We start from the raw sequence: 24,845 nt of genomic DNA on the forward strand, positions 1-24,845 counted from the left end.
TATGCCAGCAAATTTGGAAAACTCAGCAGTGGCCACAGGACTGGAAAAGGTCAGTTTTCGTTCCAATCCCAAAGAAAGGCAATGCCAAAGAATGCTCAAACTACCCCACAATTGCACTCATCTCACATGCTAGTAAAGTAATGCTCAAAATTCTCCAAGCCAGGCTTCAGCAATATGTGAACCGTGAACTTCCAGATGTTCAAGCTGGTTTTAGAAAAGGCAGAGGAACCAGAGATCAAATTGCCAATATCCGCTGGATCATCGAAAAAGCAAGAGAGTTCCAGAAAAACATCTATTTCTGCTTTATTGACTATGCCAAAGCCTTTGACTGTGTGGATCACAATAAACTGTGGAAAATTCTGAAAGAGATGGGCATACCAGACTACCTGACCTTCCTCTTGAGAAACCTGTATGCAGGTCAGGAAGGAACAGTTAGAACTGGACATGGAACAGCAGACTGGTTCCAAATAGGAAAAGGAAAATGACTATAAAGAAAAACAAAAATGGCAAATGAGAGAGTAATAAGGCTTAGAAGTAGAAAATATAATAAGGGAACATGTTTTCCTTGTGGAGGAGAGTAAGCCAAGATAGAGCCACTCTATAAAGTGTATTTTTTAGCTGCTAAAATGATGTGTATCATCACAAAAAAGAATGTGAGCAATTTGCTTTTTCTACTTCTGTGTGTTTTTCAGCTTCCCACCCAACACATACACACATGCATATGTATGTACATTAACTGAAAGGAGCCAGGACATAGAGGGTGAGGAGGGCAGTTGGTGAGAAGACTCATAAACCAAAGGAAGTGTTCCCTGAGGCATAGCCTCCCTGCCCAGCCAACAGTTCACTTGGATCACGGGGGTGGGATGCAGTGCATCTTTGAGAATGAACTTGGTTATGCCTGTACATGACTCAAATGTGTTTATCCTTAGAGAATTTTATTGTTATTTTAACCCTTAATCAAACATTTATTAGTAATTGGAACACTTGTTGGACCTTAGTGACATTAGACAGTGAACTTCTAGTGAGGAAAGTGCCTTAAATTTGATGAGAATCAACAATAACAAAATTAGCAGCTTTTTAATGTGAGCCATGTAATCAAATAATTGATTTTTAAAATCCCTTAGGTTTCTTGCCTACTAAAGTACTACGATCCCTCTGTAGGCATGACAAGTTATCTTGGTAACATGATGATCTAAACTATTTTGAACACCATTTTTCTCATTCTCTGCATTATCCATGAGTTCTAAGACTTAGTAACTTCTATTAAACTATCCAGAGTAAGTAATTGCTGACTAATCATCTCTTAAGTCCTAAGGATGGGTGTTACTAATATGAAAGGATGAACGTAGTTTTTTATCAGACTTAACACCTGTCTGACCTTAAGACTTATATTTAATTTCTGAATACAATTAGATGATTACTAAGATGTTTCAAGTGTTTATTGAATGTGCTATGATTAGGTCAGTAAGGAGAAGCCTGGTATTTAGGAGACCTTTTACCCTCTAGTTGCACAGAAGCTCTGCCATCTTCTTGGCATGAATGTGATGGAGTTCACTCGGGCCATTCTCACTCCCCGGATCAAGGTCGGCCGAGACTATGTGCAGAAAGCCCAGACCAAAGAACAAGTAAGTTTAACACAGTTATCACACAGTTGCTTGAGTGATTGATGACCATGGTCATGACACCTTCTGATTGGCACGTAGCAAACTGAACCAATAAAAGCTCCATCATCCAGATGTTTCTTGGTACTAGTTGACTGTTTTCTCACAGAGAATTTTTAGAGGTGACTTATAAAAAAGGAAGTTTGAAATATAACCTTGAATTTTCTCCAGGTAGATGGATCATCCAGGAGGAAAAAGCTGTGTACCCTGGCATCCCACCCAGCAGGGGGATGCCCTAATTGATCCCTTGTCCCTGTAAGGGGAGGAGGGCACAGCACTGGGAATGTAGGAATTAGAATCACCTGTTTCATGGCGGACTCTGGGCAGATAATGCTGCACAGAAGCCCAGGGGCGGGGGGAGGAAGTCATTTTTATTGGGCACTTTCATCCATCTCCTACATTGATTATCTCTAGTCTGTATGTAATTGTACTAATACCCTCTGTTGATGTATAAAATTGAGACATGATTAAGCAGTAAGTCCTCTTTTAGGGTTTGGAGGGCACTGTAGGTCATTAAATTCCCTCCATCTAACAGCTTTTAGTGTTTTGCTGGGATTATTTTCAGACTGAAAGGTTGTTGTTGTCTAATTACAGGCAGATTTTGCAGTAGAAGCTTTGGCAAAAGCTACATATGAGCGGCTCTTCCGCTGGCTCGTTCACCGCATCAATAAAGCTCTGGACAGGACCAAACGGCAAGGGGCCTCCTTCATTGGGATCCTGGACATCGCTGGATTTGAGATTTTTGAAGTATGTCACTCTCCCTCCTGCTCTTCTTGCTTTTGTTTATTCTTTCATCAAATAATCCTCCAGGCTCACAGTGTACCAACTGCAGCGCCAGGCACCAGGAATATGATGGCAGATAAGCAGGTACAGTCCTTGCCATTCTAGTAGAGAGTCAAACGTTAAGTGACAGAAAAACCACCAAATTCTCGGGAATTTGAATAATAAAGTGAGAAAGGGGCTGTGATGGAAGGAATTGGGGAGACCCACAGTGCAAAATATGTCTGCAGCTGTAAGAGCTCAGCATGAGAAGCCCCAGCCTCAGGAAGAATCCCCAGCAAAATGAGGGTAGGTCTAGTGGTCCTGCATGGGAGAGAATTTGTTAGATTTTAGAAACTGCGAAAAGCCAGGATGACTAGACGTAGCTGACCAGAGGGGCAGAGGAGCTGGAAACACAGAGTGTGAGATGGAAAAGCAGATGTGGGGACAACGTGGAAGGTGGTGTTGTCATAGCTCAGGGGCCAGATGGTGGTGGTTTGGGCGGGGGTCGGGACCAGCTATGTGAGAGAGAGAAATGAAGAGACGTGATGGTCTCTGTTCTGAAGACACACCCACAGCATTTGTTGATGGGTTTCAGTATATTTCATTATTAATCTGACTAGATTTCTCCAAACACCACCAATCCATCAAAGGTTTGTAGTCACATACCTACTGTGGTTATGCTAAAACCTTGATAAAATTTTGGTCTCCTAAAAATTTAAAACTTTATCTCTCTTTTCATAGACCGATTATATGGTAAGGCATGAATTAAATACTTCTTGGGATCAGTGTAATACTTTGGCCAATTGGATATTGAATTGTCTTGTTTTGAAATGAACCCTTTTGGATTATGTCTATCCTCATAAAATCTGAACTGTTATGGTATAGTAGTTTTATCTACCAAACTGCCATTGACACTATGAGATCGCTTTAATATGTATTGATTTGTGAATAACTGAAAAATCATGAAAGGTGGCTGCATGCAAATTACTTATCTGTTGCCTTCCTGTATGTAAACAATCAGCAGATATAATGAAGAAAAAGATCTCCACTTCCAACTGCAAAAAAAACAGATGAAATACCTAAGAATAAACTTGAGAAAAAATGAGTAAGATTTAGTTGAAGACAACTTTACAGTGCTGCTGTAAAAAACAAAAGACTTGAAGAAATGTAAAAACGTGCCTTATTCTTGGGTGAGAAAATTCAGCATTATAAGGGTGTAAATCTTCCCCAAATTTATCTCGAAATAGAACATACTTGTTTAAAAACTATTCATAGGAATTTTAAAGGGTAGAGGAAGACTAGGTGACCTTCTAAAACTAATTTGAAAAATAAATTAATAAAGCATAGATAGTAAAATTCTGAAAAAGAAATGAAAAGAGGCTACTAAGAGATATAAGAAAGTGAAGAAGAACTAAAGAGCCTCTTGATGAAAGTGAAAGAGAAGAGTGAAAAAATTGGCTTAAAGCTCAACGTTCAGAAAACTAAGATCATGGCATCTGGTCCCATCACTTCATGGGAAATAGATGGGAAAACAGTGGAAACAGTGTCAGACTTTATTTTTTGGGGCTCCAAAATCACTGCTGATGGTGATTGCAGCCATGAAATTAAAAGACACTTACTCCTTGGAAGAAAAGTTATGACCAACTTAGATAGCATATTAAAAAGCAGAGACATTACTTTGCCACCAAAGGTCCGTCTAGTCAAGGCTATGGTTTTTCCAGTGGTCGTGTATGGATGTGAGAGTTGGACCATAAGGAAGGCTGAGCACCTAAGAATTGATGCTTTTGAGCCGTGATGTTGGAGAAGACTCTTGAGAGTCCCTTGGACTGCAAGGACATCCAACCAGTCCATCCTAAAGGAGATCAGTCTGATGTTGAAGCTGAAACTCCAATACTTTGGCCACCTCATGTGAAGAGTTGACTCATTGGAAAAGACTCTAATGCTGAGAAGGATTGGGGGCAGGAGGAGAAGGGGCCAACAGAGGATGAGATGGTTGGATGGCATCACCGACTCGATGGACATGAGTTTGGGTAAACTCCAGGAGTTGGTGATGGACAGGGAGGCCTGGCGATTCATGGGGTCGCAAAGAGTTGGACGCAACTGAGCGACTGAACTGAAACTGAAGAGATATAAAACATAAAGCTGTAGAACTTCAGAAGTATGATTTTGACATGGATATACACAGTAGAAAAATCTTTCAGATACTAAAAATGCAGAATTATTTAGTGAGCATTATTTATCATGGGGAAAGAATGGAAAAAGCCTAACTGTCCACCATTAGGATATTTATGTTCACCATAGAAGGTTGATTTGATTAATTATGACATATATCCATGTAGTAGAGAATTGTGCACCCATTGTAAAGAATGGGGTGGCTTTATAGTACAGACCCCAAGATACTTCGTTAAGCTTAAAAAGTCTAGGTAGCGCACACATTTATGAGTGCACAGACTTTCTGGAAAGATCACAAGAAATAGGTAACGGTGGTTGATTAGACTGATCAAGCGGGTGATCAGAGTGAGACTTAGTGCAACTCTCTGTACATTTCAAATTTTATACCAGGCATTAACCAATTTAAAAACAAATAATTAAAAAATATTTTTAGTAGCTTAAACTTGGGAGGCAAGTAGACCTTTATTTAACAAAAATACCATCATACATGGTAGCTCAGGCTGAGTAGAGCACTAAGTCTCATGATCTTAAGGCAGAGAAAACTCCATTCACATAAATATCACCACCATCAGGCGGTCTGCAAATGCTGATGTGGTTCACCAGAAATACAGCATTGAACAAGGCAGACACTGCCCCACCCTCCTAGCATGACCTCATTCGAAAACACTGAGTGCAGCACCTCCCAGGGAAGATGGGAATGGCTTTTTCAGACCATAAGTCTATTCCTTGGGGATTGATTAAACCTTCTGTAATTGAAGATCACTTTTCATAATGAAAGAGGTTATTTATGGGCCCATGGTACTTGTGTGGACAGCATGGATGCAGAAAAAAAGGCTGAGTACTTCTCACAGAACGCAATTGCTTTAAGAAAATTACCCCTGTTACTTCATCCTTTCATTTTTCATCCCATCAACAGCACAGTGGAGAAATGGGGAGAGTTCACACAGAGGCAAACCGAAATGTCTGTAACAGATGAAAAGTTTGTTTTGTTTTTTTTTTAAAATTTTTTCCTAACTCGCTCTAGAGCCACTGGCCTAAGTAAGGAGCAGAGGGGACAGCACAGCAGCCCATCTGTACTCCAGACCCACAAAGCGCTCGGAGATGCACTTGCCTCCTCAGCCTCTGACCTTCCTCTTTTTTCATTTTTCTCACTTTCTCATTTATTCATTTCTCTTCATTAATCATTCACTAGTAAAAACGGTCTTATTTGTAGATAATCAGTTACAGTAACTGACGTACTCCTTTCCCTATTTGGAACCAGTTTGTAGGGAAAGGAGTACGTCAGCTACTGTAACAACAGACTGGTCCCAAATATAGGGAAAGGAGTACGTCAAGGCTATTTATTGTCACTGTGCTTATTTAACTTATATGCAGAGTACATCATGAGAAATGCTGGGCTGGATGAAGCACAAGCTGGAATTGAGATTGCCGGGAGAAATATCAATAACCTCAGATATGCAGATGACACCACTCTTATGGCAGAAAGCAAAGAAGAACTAAAGAGCCTCTTGATGAAAGTGAAAGAGGAGAGTGAAAAAGTCAGCTTAAAGCTCAACATTCAAAAAACTAAGATCATGGCATCCAGTCCCATCACTTCATGGCAAATAGATGGGGAAACAGTGACAGACTTTATTTTGGGGGGCTCCAAAATCACTGCAGATGGTGACTGCAGCCATGAAATTAAAAGATGCTTGCTCCTTGGAAGAAAAGTCATGATCAACCTAGACAGCATATTAAAAAGCAGAGATATTACTTTGCCAACAAAGGTCCGTCTAGTCAAAGCTGTGGTTTTCCCAGTAGTCATGTATGGATGTGAGAGTTGGACAATAAAGCTGAGCGCTGAAGAATTGATGCTTTTGAACTGTGGTGTTGGAGAGTCTCTTGGACAGCAAGGAGATTCAACCAGTCCATCCTAAAGGAAATCAGTCCTGAATATTCATTGGAAGGACTGATGCTGAAGCTGAAACTCCAATACTTTGGCCACCTGATGCCAAGAACGGACTCATTTGAAAAGGCCCTGATGCTGGGAAAGATTGAAGGTGGGAGGAGAAGGGGACGACAGAGGATGAGATGATTGGATGGCATTACCGACTCAATGGACATGAGTTTGAGTAAACTCCGGGAGTTGGTGATGGACAGGGAGGCCTGGCGTGCTGCAGTCCATGGGGTCGCAGAATTGGACAGGACTGGGCAACTGAACTGAGTTACAGTAGCATACTGAGTTTATCATGTTGTCATTTTAGCTTCTCAGTAACATGATGTGGGGGTTGGGGGGGCAGGGCTTGTGTGTAGATTAAGAAAGATCCTCATCAGTCTAAGGATCCTCATCATTGTAGACCAAAGGACAGGACTGGTTAGTAGAAGTTTACCTTTTCTAGGCAAAAGTGAGATAAATGGGCACAAAACTGTTTCTCTTGGATTTGGAGTGTGGTTTAGGGGAGGGGAGTGTTTAGAAATCAGGAGAGACCGGTACCTTGATTTATGTGGTAAAATAAAACATTTTCCACTACAAAGTCCTTGAGAATCTTTACAAGACTCTCATACCAAAGTTGGTAGCTATCTCCCACCCCATGACACAGCCACTAAACACAGGGCTTTCAGCAAAAAGAATTTAATTGTGGCTCAGACTCAATGCTGATGATCCATGGAATGACAGAAACTCTAAACGCAGCTCAATTTCCTCACATCTGAAAGTCACAGCCATGCTTCTGACTGACACAGGCACATTTATTATCCCACTTTGTAGAGAAAAACCTAAAATAATTACCTAATGAACTTGGACTAAGCAGATCTTCAGATTTTATCTTACTAGGAATAAATAGTATTCCAAGCAAATGTCTCTACTACTTTTCAGATAACCTGGAAAGCCTCTTGCACTTCAACTTCCCCTGAGGGTACTGGGTGTTAGGGTGGAGTTGTCCCTTCCTGCCCGCCCCAAATTCATATGCTGAAATCCTAATGTCTACTAGCTCAGAGCATGACTATATTTAAAGAAAGGGTCTTCACCGATGTAATTAAGTTAAAAAGAGGTCATAATGGTGGGCTGAATCCAACCTGACTGGGGTCTTAGAAGAACAACACAGACATGCAGAGGGAAGACCACATGAATTCCCACGAGATGGATGTCCACAAGCCAAGGAGACAGACCTCGGAAGACACCAACCCTGGCCACACATTGATCTCAGACTTCTACCCGCCACTGTGAAAAAACACATTGTTTAATCTATTGTTTAAGCCACCCAGTCTGTGGTGCTCTGTTTCAGCAGCCTGACCACAAGCATACAGAGGGTTATCGGCTGCCTTTGTATACTGGGTCCCCTATGGTCTGGTCACTCACCTAGAGTCAGACATCCTGGGGTGCAAAGTCAAGTGGCCCTTAGGAAGCATCACCATGAACAAAGCTAGTGGAAGTGATAGAATTCTAGCTGAGCTATTTCAAGTCCTAAAAGATGCTGTTAAAGTGCTGCACTCAATATGCCAGCAAATTTGGAAAACTCAGCAGCGGCCACAGGACCGGAAAAGGTCAGTTTTCATTCCAATCCCAAAGAAACGCAATGCCAAAGAATGTTCAAACTACCGCACAATTGCAATCATCTCACATGCTAGCAAAGGAATGCTCAAAATTCTCCAAGCTGGGCTTCAACAGTACGTGAACTGAGAACTTCCAGATGTTCAAGCTGGATTTAGAAAAGGCAGAGGAACCAGAGATCAAATTGCCAACATCCACTGGATCACAGAAAAAGTAAGAGTTCCAGAAAAATATCTACTTCTGCTTTATTGATTACACCAAAGCCTTTGACTGCATGGATCACAACAAACTGTGAAGAACTCTTAAAGAGATGGGAATACTAGACCACCTTACCTGCCTCCTGAGAAATCTGTATGCAGGTCAAGAAGAAACAGAACTAGACATGGAACAACGGACTGGTTCCAAATTGGGAAAGGAGTACATCAAGGCTGTATATTGTCACCCTGCTTATTTAACTTCTATGCAGAGTATATCACATGAAATACCAGGCTGGATGAAGCACAAGCTGGAATCAAGATTGCTGGGGGAAATATCAATAACCTCAGATATGCAGATGACACCACCCCTACAGCAGAAAGCAAAGAGGAACTCAAGAGCCTCTTGATGAAAGTGAAAGAGGAGAGTGAAAAAGCCGGCTTAAAATTCAACATTCAAAAAACTAAGATCCAAGCATCCGGTCCCACCACTTCATGGCAAATAGGTGGGGAAACAACAGAAACAGTGACAGGTTTTATTTTTGGGGCTCCAAAATCACTGCAGGTGCTGACTGAAGCCATGAAATTAAAAGACACTTGTTCCTTGGAAGAAAAGCTATGAACAACCTAGACAGCATATTAAAAAGCAGAGATATTACCTTGCCAACAAAGGTCCGTCTAGTCAAAGCTATGGTTTTTTCAGGGGTCATGTATGAATGTGAGAGTTGGATCATAAGGAAGGCTGAGCGCCTAAGAATTGATGCTTCTGAACTGTGGTGTTGGAGAAAATTCTTAAGAGTCCCTTGGGCTGCAAGGAGATCAAACCAGTCAATCCTAAAGGAAATCAGTCCTGAATATTAATTGGAAGGACTGACACTGAAGCTGAAGCTCCAATACTTTGGCTACCTGATGCGAAGAACTGTAAAGATCCTGATGCCGGCAAAGATTGAAGGCAGGAGAAGGGGATGACAGAGGATGAGATGGTTGGATGGCATCACCAACTCGATGGACATGAGTTTGAGCAAGCTCCGGGAGTTGGTGATGGATAGGGAGGCCTGGCGTGCTACAGTCCATGGGGTCGCAGAGTCGGACAGAACTGGGTAACTGAACTGAGTTACAGTAGCATACAGAGTTTATAATGTTGTCATTTTAGCTTCTCAGTAACATGATGTGGGGGTTGGGGGGGCGGGGCTTGTGTGTAGATTAAGAAAGATCCTCATTAGTCTAGGGTAGTTGAGACCTGGTTAATAACTCAAGAACATTCTGAGAACAAGCTGTCTGGTCCTCTCTTCCTCCCTCTCTTCTCCTTCCGCACCCACCCCCCCGCCCCCCCCGCAGCTGAACTCGTTCGAGCAACTTTGCATCAACTACACCAACGAGAAGCTGCAGCAGCTCTTCAACCACACCATGTTCATCCTGGAGCAAGAGGAGTACCAGCGCGAGGGCATCGAGTGGAACTTCATTGACTTTGGCCTCGACCTGCAGCCCTGCATTGACCTCATCGAGAGACCCGTAAGACCCTCTCCTGCCAGCCAGCTCTCTGCCTGGGCTCAGGCGGTGCCTTGAGCTTTTCTTCCCATAAACTGAGACGGAAATGTTCCTGTCTCATCAGCGTGAAGATAATTTTCTGATCTCAATTTACTAGGATGCTTTGATGAAATACCCATTTAAAAAGTGAAGAGCCTGCAAGTAAGACCCTTCTCGAGCTGTCCTTTCTCTCAGTCCTGTCCTCTCATGGGTCCATGTGCTTGCAGACGTGGTCCTTTGCTGCCTCAGGCAGGTGGCAGCAGCCACAGTCGCTCCAGCCCTCAGCCCATGTCATGTGTGTGGGGCTCCACCAGGCACATGTCCAAGATGATAAAGGGGTACTGTGTCTAGCTACGAATTAGGTGGGTCATACAGATCCATTTTGGGGATCACGGAAGCTTATCCTCATAAGTACAGAGGTGCTTTTTTAGAATGATTTTAAGAGTTTATAATCATACAACATTTAACAATAGCATATAAAATGATATGGAATTATGATTCCTTTGAGGAGCCTTTCAAAATGTAGAGTGAGGGCAGTATGTTCCAGAAAGAAAATATCAAAAAATGACTCTGGGGGGGCACCTGGCTGTCCTGTTGTCTGTCCTGATCTCTCATAACCCAGCCTCTGGCCAGCTTCTTCCAAAACTCTGACCAGGAGACAAAACATCATCTCCCAAACAACTCTTTAGAGATTCTTAATTAATAGGAAAAGGGATAACAGAGATCTTGACACTAAAGGATGAAATCAGAAAAATAAAAAGACAAAATTATGGATCTTCTGAGTCATGCTGTCATGGAGTCCTTTGGGAAAGATTAAATTACATTTGGGCTCCTCTTTCAGAATTTAGAAATATTTTCATTGAAAAATTAAAAGTGTAAAAATTAAGGCAGAAAGACGTGTGTTTCACTTACCTTAGTCCAGAACTTCATTTCTCAAGGTTGTCGTGATTGGGTAAAATCAGGTTAAATGCCTCTCTGGCCCGTCTCTTCTCTAGGATCACTGCTAAACCTGCTTGCCTTTGATTATAGTGTTCTTTCAGCATCTCCGAACCCTGCAAATTCTTTTAGATGAGCCAGGAACTAGACAGCTCTGGAATGAGGGTCTTAGTCCTGGGTTTTCAGCTGCTTCTACCTGCTCCTGTTCTGTTAACCTTAGCCTTTCTCTGACCACGTTATGACATTTCAATCATGTTTAACTAGGACCTCCAGTTACTTTTTTTTTTTTTTAATGTTTATTTATTTGGCTGTGTCAGGTCTTAGTTGCCGCACAGAGGATCTTTGTTGCGTTGTGCCAGATCTTTCCTTATGGCGCACAGATTCTCTAGCTGTAACACATAGGCTCCAGAGCACACAGGCTTCAGTAGTTGTGGCTTAGATGCTGCACAGCATGTGAGATCTTAGTTCCCTGACCAAGGATCAAACCCATGTGCTCTGCCTTGCAAGGAGTATACATAACCACTGGATCACCAGAGAAGTCCTTCCAGTTACTTTTTAATCATTATTTATACAGAGCCAGCTCTTCTCTAATAAATACAAAGGGCCTGTGAGTTGAGGAAAACTGGTAGGGATTTGTCCCAAATGTTGTGGTACCCTAGAATTGGTCTGTTCAGTCTTAGATCAGAAACTTGCCATATTTGCAGTATGACAGTAAATCATGACCCCAAACCTCTGCAGAATAGGCCATCACTATTGTAATATTTCATTTAGCTTTCAGGTATACACCCACTTTCTTCCCCAAAAAGGAAGTCCTTCCATTGATTTTTGACCTTCCAGAGAATAGCACCCTCCAGACACTTTTTTATTTGAGACAGAGTTCACTACCCTAAAATTCTTTATGAAGTACCAAATTCAGTGAGCTTCAGCATAGAGTTGTACAACCATTACCACTGTCTAATCCCACAACACTTTCATCATACCAGAAAGAAACTTTGTACCTTTGGCAGTCACTCCCATTCCCTTTCCTCAGCACCCCAGACACTAATCTACTTTATGTCTTTGTGTCCCTCAGGCTTTTTTCAGTGAGTTAGTTGAGTGAAATAGAACAGGCTCTCAACACAAACCTAAAAAGTAATTGATAAATTATATCATCACCTTCCATATATTCTACTTAACTATAGTTTTAAATATTTCACTAAGTGTGAAATGCTTATTTAATCATCACTTAAACAAATATTAAATTGACTTGGATAGGATATAAAATATCTGAAGTATTCCAAATTGTGGAGGGTTTATTGAATATAAAGACTAAGTTTTGTCTCTACAACTTCCATTTCCTTTCTGGTGTCTCTTATTTGCTACTTTTTGGCAGTTATCTACTTGGAATTTTTTTTTTAATAAGTTTATGAAATACAGTATTCATCTGTTTTCTTACCAGTACTTAACTGAGCCATTTGAGATTTCATCATTTGCGTTACAGTTATAGTTTGGCAATACCTGCTATCCTAGAAGTTTCCTTTCCATAGATATTCATGAAGCTCTAATTGTTTTGGAAGTTAAACTGCCAAACCTAGTGGAAAACATCCTTATACGTACAGTGATGTGCAAAATATGTCAATTCTTCTTGCCTCTGTTATCAGGCTAACCCTCCTGGTGTGCTGGCCCTTCTGGATGAAGAGTGCTGGTTCCCTAAAGCCACAGATAAGACCTTTGTTGAAAAGCTCGTTCAAGAGCAAGGGTCCCACTCCAAGTTTCAGAAACCACGTCAATTGAAAGACAAAGCTGATTTTTGCATTATCCATTATGCAGGGAAGGTAAGAGTGAAATAATTTCATTAAAAGTACCGTGCTTGAAATTTTGCTGCTTTTGATGAGGGTTGTAACAAATATGCTGGTATACATTTATCAACCCTTAAATACAGTACCTACTACAAATGCAGTGCCTTTGAGACCACCCATTGTTTGGACTGTTCTATGAATTTTTGAGGGGGAGAGATGGGGGCGAAGCGGGGAGACAGGTGATTATTGCATGGCCAAGCAGTGAGAATGGGTGGCTCATGCTTAAAATCCCCAGACTCCCCAGTGCTTTGGGAGGAAGGTTTTTAGAGGTGAAGGCTGCAGGGTATGTGACTTCCTTTTGATTGGTTGCTGGGAAGGGAACAGGGCTGTGCTCCAGGCACCTTGGGTTCAGCCTAAAGTTGCCATCTTCTGCCTGGCGGAGGTTCTATGAATGGGGTTAAGGCTGAAGATGTTTCTTACTTTTGTTTTTTCCCCTCTCGCCGCCTTTGGCTCTGGTCTGGCAGGTGGACTACAAGGCAGACGAGTGGCTGATGAAGAACATGGACCCCCTGAATGACAACGTGGCCACCCTCCTGCACCAGTCCTCTGACAGATTCGTGGCAGAGCTCTGGAAGGATGGTAAGATGTGCTTGTGTTTGTCATCGAGCTTGACTGGAATCTTTTACAATTGAGGCTTATATACGGTTCTTTTACATAGAGATGTGTGTATATTTTCTTACTTTAAAGCTCTTTAATTTCCCTAGAGCAGGGCTGCCATTGTGTCGGATTTTACCCACTTTAAGGAAACTTGAGTAACAAGACATCTGCCTTCTTGGTCAGATGCTATGGGAACATTCTAGTAGCACAGCCATAAGACCTGCACATTTGCCTCAGGCCACCCTGGTCCCCACACAGTCGTAACCCAGGGGTGTTGGGATGTAGAACCCTAGAAGCCTCTGCATTCTCAGACCGTCTGCATATAGGTCAGTTGTCTTTATTTCCACCAGTCCTCAGGTGACAGTTTCCATGGTTTTATCGTAGACTAGAGGTTGTGCTGGTACCAGAGGAGCAAAGCACCTGTGTCCATATTTGTAGTGGGACCAGCATTTTCTGAGCTTAGCTATCTACATGTTTCATCCTGGTTGTTCCCCCCACTTTACTTGGCCTCAGGTCATGAGGACCTTAGCTTCAAGTCTGTCCCTGCCTAGGCTGTGACCCTGGCCCCAGCCAGGCCTGTCAGCTCACTTCTGCTTTTCTGTAGCATCTCAAGACCCCGTCACCTAGGTGTCTCCACACGGGTAGCAAGAAAGAAACCCAGAAGGCGGATCAGAGGGCTTAGGGCCATCAGGGCAAAGAGAAAGAAAAGAATGGCTGCAAAGACAGTGAGCTGGGGATGATGACCATGTCAAAGACAGGTCACTTACGTCAGCTCCAGCAAGTGCAGGGGTGGGCATAAGCGCATGTGTTCCAGCACGTGTCCTGGGGAGAGACTGTGGCTGTGAGACTGTGCACAGGCAGGGACTGGGGGAAAGGTGAGGTTTCCAGCAGGTGAAACAAGCTTTTCAGCACTGTCCCTCTGGGTGGACATCTGCACCTGGCCACTGCTGCTCGCTGTCACTGGCAGTAACTTGGTTCATCAAGGCAGCCTTTTGAGGTCTGAGGAGAGGACAGGACCCCAAGGTGGCGTCCACAGTGCCCATGCAGCAGAGGGACCTTGGCCCTGTACTCTGGGAAGTATGAGAGTGGGTCTGAGATTTGGGTCTAGAGTGGAAAAGGGGACCCTGAGATCTGGTGGCCACCAGGTCCACAGGGCCAGGAAGACCACACAGGTCAGTGGGAAACATCCCAAGAAGAGGAAGCAAGAGTGACTGACACTGCTCGTCAGGAATATAGTGTTCAGTCAGGAATGGATTGTTGTGCTGCCCTGGGCAGTGTGCGGCCCCCACGCCCACCCATGCTCCCAGCTTCGCTCAGAGCATAGGGGGTGAGACGTGTGGATGACTGCTGAGTGTCGGTGACCCCTGAGATGACTGTCACGTGCACAATGGAGGGGGGCTGCCTTGTTCCTGGGGTGCTAAGGTCATATGTCATGAAGGAGGAGGCAGTCTTCCTTGTCCTTGAAAAATAATAATTTGTTGAAAAAACAAAGCCAATGTCTCCTGAACACGTGCTAAAGGCTGGGCAATCTCCCAGCACCACTAGTGAGCATTTACATCCTGATCGGACCTTAACCACAGAGTGTGACAAAGTTTACCTAAACTCATATCGGGGTGGGTGGCGTTTTTAGAAGTGATGTTTGTGTGGGCAAAGGGGGTGTTGAGCTGGTGGAAGGGATGATCACAGTGAGGAAGTGGAAAATCCCAGTTCAGGGTAAGAATCCCATTGAGGCTTTAGGGCAGGGCTGGGACCAGAAGGCCAGAGCAAATTTTGCAGGAGATGAGAATGGTGACAGGAGGTTGGACCACAAGAGAAACCCTCTGGCCAGTATCATGGATTTGCCTTCATGAACTAAATGGCATCAGTAGGCTTGTAAGCCAGGGTAGGAACACAGTGTGAACTTGAAGAAGCAAAGCGGGCAGTGGCTTGTTGGATGAGTTGGGGTGAAAGACCCCAGAATTAGGGAGTTCAGAGCAAGGTGACTGAGGACAAAAGCAGTGGACATGGAAGAAAAGCCTAGGAGAAAGGGAACAGAGGAAACTAGTGGTCTACCGTTAAAGTCTCAAAAATGGGTTTTCTCTCTTCCTTTTGAATGAGAAGAGAAGCAGGTGTTTGGGGAATCATGGCAGGAGGTCCTGGGCTTGACCAAAAGCAGTTTGATGGGAATCACCTGCTGAGTCCCTGACCCGTTCACTCGTCCAGCCCATGCTAAGTACCAGGATCATCCGCAGTCAGGCGGATCCCAGAACCATGAAAGGCTTGTTCTGCGCCCGCCCAGGGCTTTCCCAGGACACACAGAAGCAGGAGCGGGATGGAGGGGCCTCTGCCTTGGCTTCCTCCTTCCCAGCTCTTGCCCATCCAGGTACGGAAGGGCCTTTGTCTGCACCGGGTCAGAAGTTTCAGGAATGAGAGATCTGGTGGGGGAGGTGGGAGGGGAGGCTGCAGTTGCCGTGATGATGTGATGTGTATCCATGTCACAGGTACAGGGAGGACCCTGTCTGGAGAGCCTTTACCTGCCTGCTTATGCTTTCCCAAATGAGCTATACAGAGGTTATTCACTTGATGACAGAACCTCTGAGAGGAAAGGCGTGAGACCTGCAGGGCCCCCTGTCCTGGGCTGAGTTCTGTCCAACTGTCCTCAGCTGTTTGCACTACTTTCCCGGGGCCTCACCTTTCTCCACAGGCAGCTTGGGAGCACGTGTTGCCACTTTGGTCTGAACAGGCCAAGTGGAATCCTACCCTGAGGGTGACCTGGCTGTGCCTGTGTCCGCTCCAGAGTCATCCTGCGTGTTGGCCGCTCTTAGCGGGAAGTCCTGCCATCCATCAGCTCAGGTGCACGGTCTCTTGGTGTAATTGAGTGACAGGTTCTCAGAGGTGACCCACCATGGGTGGGCGGCAAGCAGAGCCAGATGCCAGGCTTCCCCGATGTTGAGGACTGCGTGTTTCATGCGTGAGGTCAGTGGCAGGCCCAGGAGTTTGAAAAGGGTTGTAGGGTGGAGAATTCATCTTGTTCACTCTAGATGTAGGGATGTCTTGGGAGAAGAAGAGCTTCTGGAAAGAAAGTGGTCCTGGAAAAAACATGTAAAAATAGTTGCATATTTTTATAGCCATGTCAGTACAAAAGCAGAAATTGACAAGTTGACTGAATGTTTGAGGATATGACGTGTGAGTGTAGTTTGCCTGCAAAGATGCAATACCTTGAGTATAAAACACTCGTGTTAAAATAGACTTTGTGTCAGAGTTTTCTCCAGGCCAGACCAGGAAAATTCAGATTTATTGGTGGCAGCCCTGCCCTAGAGACTCATAGTGCCCAACTTTTTGCTAGAAGATGTCATGGGATCTCTTAGCAGCTACACATGACTTCTTACTACTTCTAGGGGCTAACATACAGGGGGAAAAGACCTAAAAATTACATTTTCCTGTAAACATGCCTCCTGAGATATTTTCATGAGTAACGGTATGATCCATAAGTATCATCTTAGTTATTATTTGACTGTTACTTTAACATTTTGTACAATAGAATTTTGTTTTCCATAATGGTAGTTACTGTTTGTACTTGAAGTAAATTATATTTCCAAAGTCTGAACTGGAAATAAAATTACACAGCAGTGTATTTTTAATAGTAAATGCCATCTTTTTCAGAGTAATCTAACTTACTATAGTTTTGTCCTGATTTGTTAATAATTTGCAAGATAATACTATGAAAGACAATGCACATGGTACCTTATTGCTCTTAAATTTCATCCTGCATTTACATGGGGGTAACCATTTGCCTTTGATACGTTATATAATGCTCACACCTGGAGCTGGGAGTGATTCAGCTATATTCATTTATTTTGTAAAGAACTTTGTCCAGATGTGCAAATTCTGAAACAGTAATGTTTGCATGGGGTCTGCCCTGGATGAGCTACTTCTGTAGCCCGATTGCAAAGTTGACTTGTGATGTCAAATGTCTCTCACACTAACTGAAGTGTTTGTGTATCTGCCCTTCTGTCCTCCTGTTTTTGCTGTTTCTCTGCTTTAGAGATTCAGAATATTCAGAGAGCTTCTTTCTATGACAGTGTTTCTGGTCTTCATGAGCCACCAGGTGAATGGATAAAGCCTGTAGGTCTTCCAGACACAAAGGGTTTCAACCCAGAGGAAGCACTTGGCGGGGGGCTGGCAGGGGGGCCGGGAGGGCGGGAGGGGGGTGGTTTCTGGGTTTCTGTTTTTGTTTTGCTCATAGACCTGCATGAACCTTCATTTCATGCTCAGTTTTATTATCCTTCAAGGCAACTGTTTGAGTGCATAAACAATTCAATTGCTACTGCCTACACATCGCTTCTTATTTTATGCGTAGCCCAAAGCACCGCATAGCAAAAAGGTCTGTACCCACCTTTTCCAGTAGTGCCATCTGATACCAAGTCCTCTAAGGGAATTGTTAAGACTTGATCTGCCAAATAATATGTCCCTTGTCTTTGAGTTACCTTTAGATTTTCAACTCTAAGGAACTCCAAGGAGGAATTTTTTTCTTTTTCTTTTTCAAGTCATTAACATTTTGTGAACAAATAATTGCATAATTATCTCATGTATGTTGGTCTCATCATTATGCCTTTTAATTGGAATTGATGTGCATATCTGGCTACTTGGCTTTTTCTTTTGAACTGAAACCATGAAACTACCTGTCAATACAAGGCTTGATGCACATTGAGACAAAGAGTGGAGTGTTAGAACCTGTACCTTGAACCTGAAATTGAGCCTTAGACATTTGGGACTAAAGGTTTGAGTCCATAGCCCTGTTTAAAATACAGCCCAACCTATAGATCAACTGTACCTTAAAAATAAATGGAGAGAAAGAATATAGCCTAAACATGGCAAAGGCTAATATAAATGAAGATCATGTAACCTTCTACTTGTTTAGTGAAACTGTCAAGTGAAAATTCAAAGATAAAGTCAAATTCATATTGTAAAATTTCCTTCATGATTTTGGAACATAATGCTGAGATCCAAATCCATCTCAAAAGGTTTTTAAAAATATGTTAAAACAAACATGCCCATTTTAACCCAAGATTCCTGCTGTCAGTTCTAGATCACCTACTGTGAAAAAATAGGTTGCAAGTGAGGGTGTGGGAGGGAGGGATAGATGATGCCAAAGATTGCTCTGTGAGCTGGGATGACTGTTCCACAGGAGACATCTTCACAGTTGGTCGTCTTTGGCCTTTGGGGGGTAGGGGGGGTGGGCTGGTACTGATGGAGCTGAGGAAGTGAAGAGGGAGCCAGGAGGCGGTTTGACACTTGTGGTCTGCCTGGGACTTGTGCTGTGATAAAAGGTCAGCGCTCAAACTTTTGGACTTGCTTCCAAAGCAGAGTGCCCTCTTTAAATTCATTCCGCTACCTCTTGGGTTTATAGTTGTTTAAGAGACTTCAGCCTGCGGGCTCTTGTTGCCCACTGTCACTCCCCTGCTGCTGGCACCAAGCAGGCACACCATGAGGTCACAGAGGGAGGGGCTGGGTGGGCGAGTGGGTGCAGCAGCCTTGCCCAGCCTGCCACCATGGTCTTTCCCTCTCCCGCAGCACAGAGGCTCTTTCCTGTGGGGCTGTGATCTTTGGGGTCTGTGGACCAGGTGCTTTCTGTACCTGCAGGATCGGGTCCGTGGCTACCCTGGATGACAGCATTCCCACAGGGGGCCAGCTCACCCCTCCCCCTCTGCTGGCTTCATAACTGGAAACATGCCTGGTCCGTCTCTCTTGGGACGTGGCCGTTGGTTGAGTCGCTCTGCTGACCTGAGTATCAGGGTCTCAGTCTCTCCTCCTGATGAGCCTTCCATCCACCATGGCTCCATGTGGTCTTGAAGTTGTATGTAGTATTTCTACAGCAAAAATGTTCTTCTCCTCAACATCTGCTTATGGAATCAAAGCCCAAGGAGGGGTAACAGGCTTTCAATGAAAACACAGGCTTTAATATTTTCAGTGATTTCTCAGGAGACGATGGATGAGAAGGGTCCTAGGGATGAAGTCATGATGACCTTTGATGCGCTGAGGTGGTGGGCACCTCTGAATGAGAGAACACATGGCTCACATGGGCCCTGTGCTTCTAAGTACAGTCAGGACATTAGGAAAACTACACGGGAAGAACATGCAGGCCTTTGAGGTTAAGAATGAGAGATGGGTAAAGAGAGGTTTCCAGAACCATCAAAAAACAAGCACAGGGGAGAATGGAACAGAATTTCTGGAGGCAGAATAAAGAGGTCATGCAAGTTTCTGCTATAAACTGAAGATCTGTATTTTCTTCCAAATAATTTGAAAGTCTAGACTCCTGGGATAAACTGGTAATGGAGGATGCAATGAATTAGCTAAGCAGTTTCCTAACCCTCAGAGTTGTAGGTGGGGTTTTTAAACTAAAAGGGCCTGTGATGACAGGAGTGGCTGTCCGTGGCTTTGGTCTTGATCCTAACTGTGTCAGGGGACAGTTGTGTATAGTCTGCTATACATAGTCTGACGCTAGTTGACACCTACCACCTCCTTTACGGGGTAGTAAGGACCATCAGCAGGAGCAGCCATGCAAGAGACACCATGGCAAGGAGAGGGGCTCCCTGTGCCCCGACTGGCTTCTGCAGGGACAGAAAATACAGATGGGACAGTAAAGGAGACAGATTCAAGGGCAGCTTAACACTGGTGCTTGGGAGAAGGTTGAGTACTCCTTAAATCACATGCTCCCTGTCAACCTCCAGGCTTCCTGGAATTCTTCTAAAACTTCCCAAATACTCTAGAACATTTAAGAGATTGGTTCTACAACCCAGTTAGGTAACCATTATAAATTTGTTACTATTATGTAATAGAGGGTACACTGAAGATAAGTCTGTTCAATGTTAAGATTGTTTCTGGAAATGCACAGTACTTAAATGTTTGTTTCAGAACCCTTTTTTGGGGCCGTGCTGCATGGCATGTGGGATCTTATTTCCCCAACCAGGGATTGAACCCGTGCCCCCTGCAGTGGAACCGTGGAGTTTTAATCACTGGACCAGCAGACAAGTCCCTCAGAATCTTAACTTAGTAATACTTTAGTGTACCTTACAGTAGAACTGTCTTAGTCTGTGTGAATGAGCGCTGAAGGCCTCATTTGGGTAGGAGTGTGAGATGTAGTTCCTACTCATCAAGGCTGGGTGTTAAAGTTAACCTTAAGATAGGTATCTACCCCCCTTTTTGATTTCCAGCTCTATTAACTAGAGAGAATTTCTGAAGAACTAGCTTAACTGTGTCAGATGATATTAGATCACTAGTATTTTGTCCCATGCACAGATTTAAAGAACACAAACATCTGTCTCCTGAGACTGTCTGGTAGAAGAAGAGCCAGTTAAGCATTCTGGCCCCACACGATGCCATTCCTTATGTAAAACTGTTGATGGCAGTTTTATGAGATGGGTGATTACAGCTGCATTTCTTTCTCTTAAACTATGTGCGTACCCTTACAGGTTCCAGGTCTGTGGAGCTCATCTCATTTCTGACTGTCTACGTGGAGTTTGTTAATAAATTAAGTGAAATTGATGTGAAATATTTTGAACTCTTTACAGGCTACCGGGCAACCAAATAATGAATTGCAGTGCCCACCAGCACCCTAACCAGCCTTGCCTGACCCCTCAGATAGAAAAGCAGGAGGAGAAACAAAGCCACTCTTTACCCTGAAGCCCTGCGTTGGGGCTGTGAGATGCTTTGAAGTTTTAGTAGCGCTATTAGATCTTAGGAGAAGCAGTGCTGCTCTTCTCGGGGAACTGCTAGGATCTTGTCTGCATTTTCCACCTTTCTCTGATTGCTGCTGTAACCATTTTCAACATGAAAATATTTTTTTAAATAGAGGTTTTTCTTGGTCTCGGTTTTTTGAGTTAAACTGTATGAGTAATGGGGCCCTGATTATTTAATGAAGTTCCCACAGTGTTTCTGTTTTACCTACAAGATAATTTTACTCAGTGGTAGAAACTAACCCCAAGTTTAAGTTTTTCAATTAAAAAAAAAAAAAAACCTGAAAGTCTAAAGCATTAATTTTTTAAAACTGTTGAGTATTTAGCTTGGACTTACCCTTATTAGAGTTAAATTTGAAAATCAGTTTCATTATATATTTTTTTATTATTAAAAAAAAAAGCAGTCCTTCCTTGGGACTGCATCGTGGGTCCCTGCAGACCAGTGCAGCTGAATCCCCAGAGTCCACGTGGTGCTCCTTCTCTTATTATGGGTGTGACTTGTTCCTGTGGATCATTTTGTGTTCATTCAGTGGATATTTGTTTAAAAAAATTACTGTGCACCAGGGACCCTGCTCGGGCCAACATTGGGCAGTGGGGAGGGCAGAAGAAGCTGTCTGAGCTGGTGATCAGAGGGTCCCAGGGACACTGGGGATCAGCTCTTGGGACCCCTTATGTGTTCAGTGCTGGAGAGATGTCCCCAGAAGCTCAGTCCAGTGGAAATATCCACGAAACAGAGTGGAAGGTTTGTCCCAGAGTATGGGGTCTGTGATTGGAAGGTTAGAGGAGGGAGTGGCCTGTTTAGTCTGGAGGCAGGTGGATGTTGGAGCCTAAAAAGAGATGGTGGGAGAGGAATGGAGACTGAAAAGCCATTATGAGTTTGCTGGGAACCCCTGCATGGGGGTGGGGTTCCTTGGCTCCATTGCACAGAGAAACAAACTGAGGCTTGGAGTAGCTGGGTGACTTGACCCAAGATCACACAGCTCATGGCTGGCAGGAGTTTAGGTGGAGTTCTTCATCCTTGCACTCTCCCATTGGGGCTAGTTGGACCGTATTCTACAGGCTATAGGAGAAATAGGATTTTAAGTCTAGGAACAAGTAGCTTGTTTAGTTTTAGAAATATCTGTTAATCATGACACTGGAACTAAAGGTATGAGTGGAAAGCACAGTGTGGCTGCAGGGGTGGGAGGATGAAACGGGAGAGGCGCCGGAGGAAGGTAGCCAGGAAGGGTGTCGTCACACCGACCAGGGCGAAGACTCTGGTAGTCTGTCTTGAGGTTCCAGTAAATCAGAGGCTGGACATGGGAGGGGCATTGACGCTGACTCTTGGGTTTCTGGCTGGAGTCACCAGTGGCCACATCTGCCCAGGAGGAGAGACAGGGAGCATCTGCTTCAGTTCAGGACTTTGACCTCAGCTCCCCTCTTCTGCCAGCCCCTTCTCCTCCCCCTTCACTAGCTCCTCCTCGCCCCGGCCCCTTGGGGCTTGCCCTGCACCTCCATCTCTGTCCATTCACCCTTTAAGGGGCTCATCCAGCCCTGTAACTTTAAACCCTACCTGCAAGTCAGCACCTCCCAAACCTGCCTTCTCTCCCTCAGACCTGCTTGCTTAGCAGCAGACGGCAATGTTCCGCTGTCCACTCAACATCTCTGCCTCAGTGTCTCACGGGCACCCAGACTTACATAGAGCTTGAGTCCGTCTCGCCTCCCACAGAACCCCTTTCTCTCATCATCTTTCTCGTGGTACCACCAGTCACTCACCTGCTCAAGCCCAGATCCCAGGAATTCTTGCCCTGGCCCTCTGCCTTGACATTCTCCATGTCAAGTTCATCCTAAGAGCAAGTCAGTTCTCCCACCAAAGTACATCTGGAATCCTCTTCCTCTTCCATGTCCTCCATGATCTCACAAGTTCAGGCTACCATCATGTCTCTTAGAGCCTGGACTTCAACATGTGTCCCTGTCATCTTGCTGACCCCTCCCCAGTCCGTCCTCTTACTGTGGGCGTGTCCTCACCTCCTCGCTCCTGATGCCTCACTGGCACCAGCTTCTTTCACTTCCTCCTGCCCCTGGTCCTTCACACCTGCTGTTCTCACTGCCTGCAATGATCTCTCCACCGGCTCATCCTTACTCTTCAGGCATTAAACGTAATTTCCTAAGGAGATCTCTAACCGCCCATCCTTTATAGCATCTTGTTCTTTTCTTTTGATGCATTTCTCACTATTTATAGTTCTGAAATCATTTAATTTGTACTGCATTTATTTGCTAACATATGTGTATCAAGCAGGTTATGTGCCAGACATTGTGCTAGGTTAGAGGGAGGCGATACTGAGGAAAAACAGATGTTGAGAGGCACTTTGTGACCTGGTAGACACGAGAGTATAGGTGTTTGGTGACTGGTGCTGAGCAGTCAGGTATAGGAGTTCAAGGCATAAATGAGATGCCCAGGAGACTGAGGCTTGAGGAAGGCAGAAGGTCAAGTGCACTTGTGTCCTGCCTTATTCTAGAAAGGATTTCAGGTGAGCTGAGTTTGGGCCCCTAGTGAGCATCATGAGATACAGAAAAAAGCAGCAGCCAGGTCATCAAGGAGAGTGTAGTAGTTAGGTGGGTAGAGGGCCAAGAAACGGTGGGGTTCACAAAGAAGCCAGGTATGGAGACTTTGTAGAACGCTGCTGTGATGGTCAGCAGGGGTTTTAAATGGACCAGTGTCAAGTGAGATAAGCCCTGGACTGGAGTTGTATCAGGCAGGGAAGGAGGGAGGCCTGGAAGCCAGTTGGCTGCACAGTTGAGAAGAGGAAGGATGAGGAGTGAGTGGCATGTGTGGGAACCGCCCTAGAGAGAGGCTCGGCTCTGAGGAGACGAAGTAGGCAGGTTACACAAGTTCATCATCCTGGCATGTGCAGGCACCATCCACCCTTCCCGCGCCTTCCACAGCAGGCCTGCATGACTTGGGCACACTTCACGTGGTGCCAGGTCCCTGCATGCTCTCTGCCCTGGAGAACACATGAAAGAAACGGGACCGACAGGGTCGAAGAGAGTGATGATGAGGCTAGTGCAACTGATATTTTGATTTTTTTTCAAAATAGTATTTCAGTTGGGTGTTTCATTCTTTCATTAGATGTTTTTAAATGAGAGCATATTAGGCACCAAGCACTTGGCCGGCAGCTGGTCCTCTTGCCGGGCTCTTATGTGTGAGCCTGTCACCTGAAGCATTGGGTCTACATGGACAGTGGACGCTGATGGCTGCTTTCATAAGAGCATCGTGTCCGAGCAACCACCCTCGTTGAACTCAGCTCAGGCACTGATTCTTTCCAGAAGAGCCTTCCGATGTTGCATTCTGGACCTTTCATGCATGTCCTGGTGCTTTGAAGAGAGAGCTGAAGCTTACTCATCCCTGAAAATCTAAGCTGATTTGCTGTAACCTTCCTGCGTTTGTTGGCTTTTCTCATTGGCAATCAAACGACCAATAAGAAATGACTCTGGCCCCTTAATTGGAGCATATTCACTCAGTAGATTTGCTTTGTACAGTCATAAGTTTTAATATACGGTTTTTAGAAGCCATTTCCTATTTTGAGATTTACAGTGTCAGTTTGTATTAGCAATGCCAGCCAATGACCTTTCATTTACCAAAAAATTGTATATGTAACAGGCAAATGTTATCAGAGACAGTGAATTCCTGACACTAGCACAGCGGAAGGCACCTGCTGGTATGTGGTACGAAGCACTACCGTATCCTCCCTGGAAGTGTGTGGCTGTTAGTTCACGGCTTGTGCAGTGTCTAAATATGCTGACTGCCTTACCTCTATGGCATCTCCTATCATTTGTCCCACAAAGCTTGTGCTGCTGCACTTCACTCTGTCTTTTCTTTCCCTGCTAAAGAGTTAGGTCTGACTTATTTTCCCTTGTCTCTCTTATTTCCACCA

The 24,845-nt window shown here is 44.3% G+C and overlaps 1 protein-coding gene and 1 long non-coding RNA gene across 6 annotated transcripts in view; one reads left to right on the forward strand and one right to left on the reverse strand.

Annotated features, from left to right (window-relative positions):
* MYH10 (myosin heavy chain 10) overlaps window positions 1-24,845 on the forward strand; it is a 123,644-nt gene that overhangs the window by 69,347 nt on the left and 29,452 nt on the right. For 4 of the 5 annotated variants that reach the window (XM_081578376.1, XM_081578375.1, XM_081578378.1 and 1 more), the window contains 5 exons: window positions 1,507-1,625; window positions 2,256-2,408; window positions 9,657-9,830; window positions 12,422-12,595; window positions 13,084-13,198. In XM_081578376.1, the coding sequence (XP_081434502.1) occupies window positions 1,507-1,625; window positions 2,256-2,408; window positions 9,657-9,830; window positions 12,422-12,595; window positions 13,084-13,198 (735 nt within the window). Of the gene's footprint in view, window positions 1-1,506; window positions 1,626-2,255; window positions 2,409-9,656; window positions 9,831-12,421; window positions 12,596-13,083; window positions 13,199-17,240; window positions 17,304-24,845 lie in introns of all 5 variants that reach the window. The other variant, XM_081578374.1, reaches the window with a different exon arrangement.
* On the reverse strand, window positions 13,536-16,284 carry LOC145541605 (uncharacterized). Its single transcript, XR_014079146.1, has 2 exons — window positions 15,888-16,284; window positions 13,536-14,215 (listed from the first exon to the last, which is right to left on the reverse strand). It is a non-coding gene; the product is annotated as an uncharacterized LOC145541605 (long non-coding RNA).

The sequence above is a fragment of the Giraffa tippelskirchi genome, chromosome 3 (assembly GCF_054371585.1).
Source record: "Giraffa tippelskirchi isolate mGirTip1 chromosome 3, T2T-mGirTip1v1.2.pri, whole genome shotgun sequence".
NCBI lineage: Eukaryota > Metazoa > Chordata > Mammalia > Artiodactyla > Giraffidae > Giraffa > Giraffa tippelskirchi.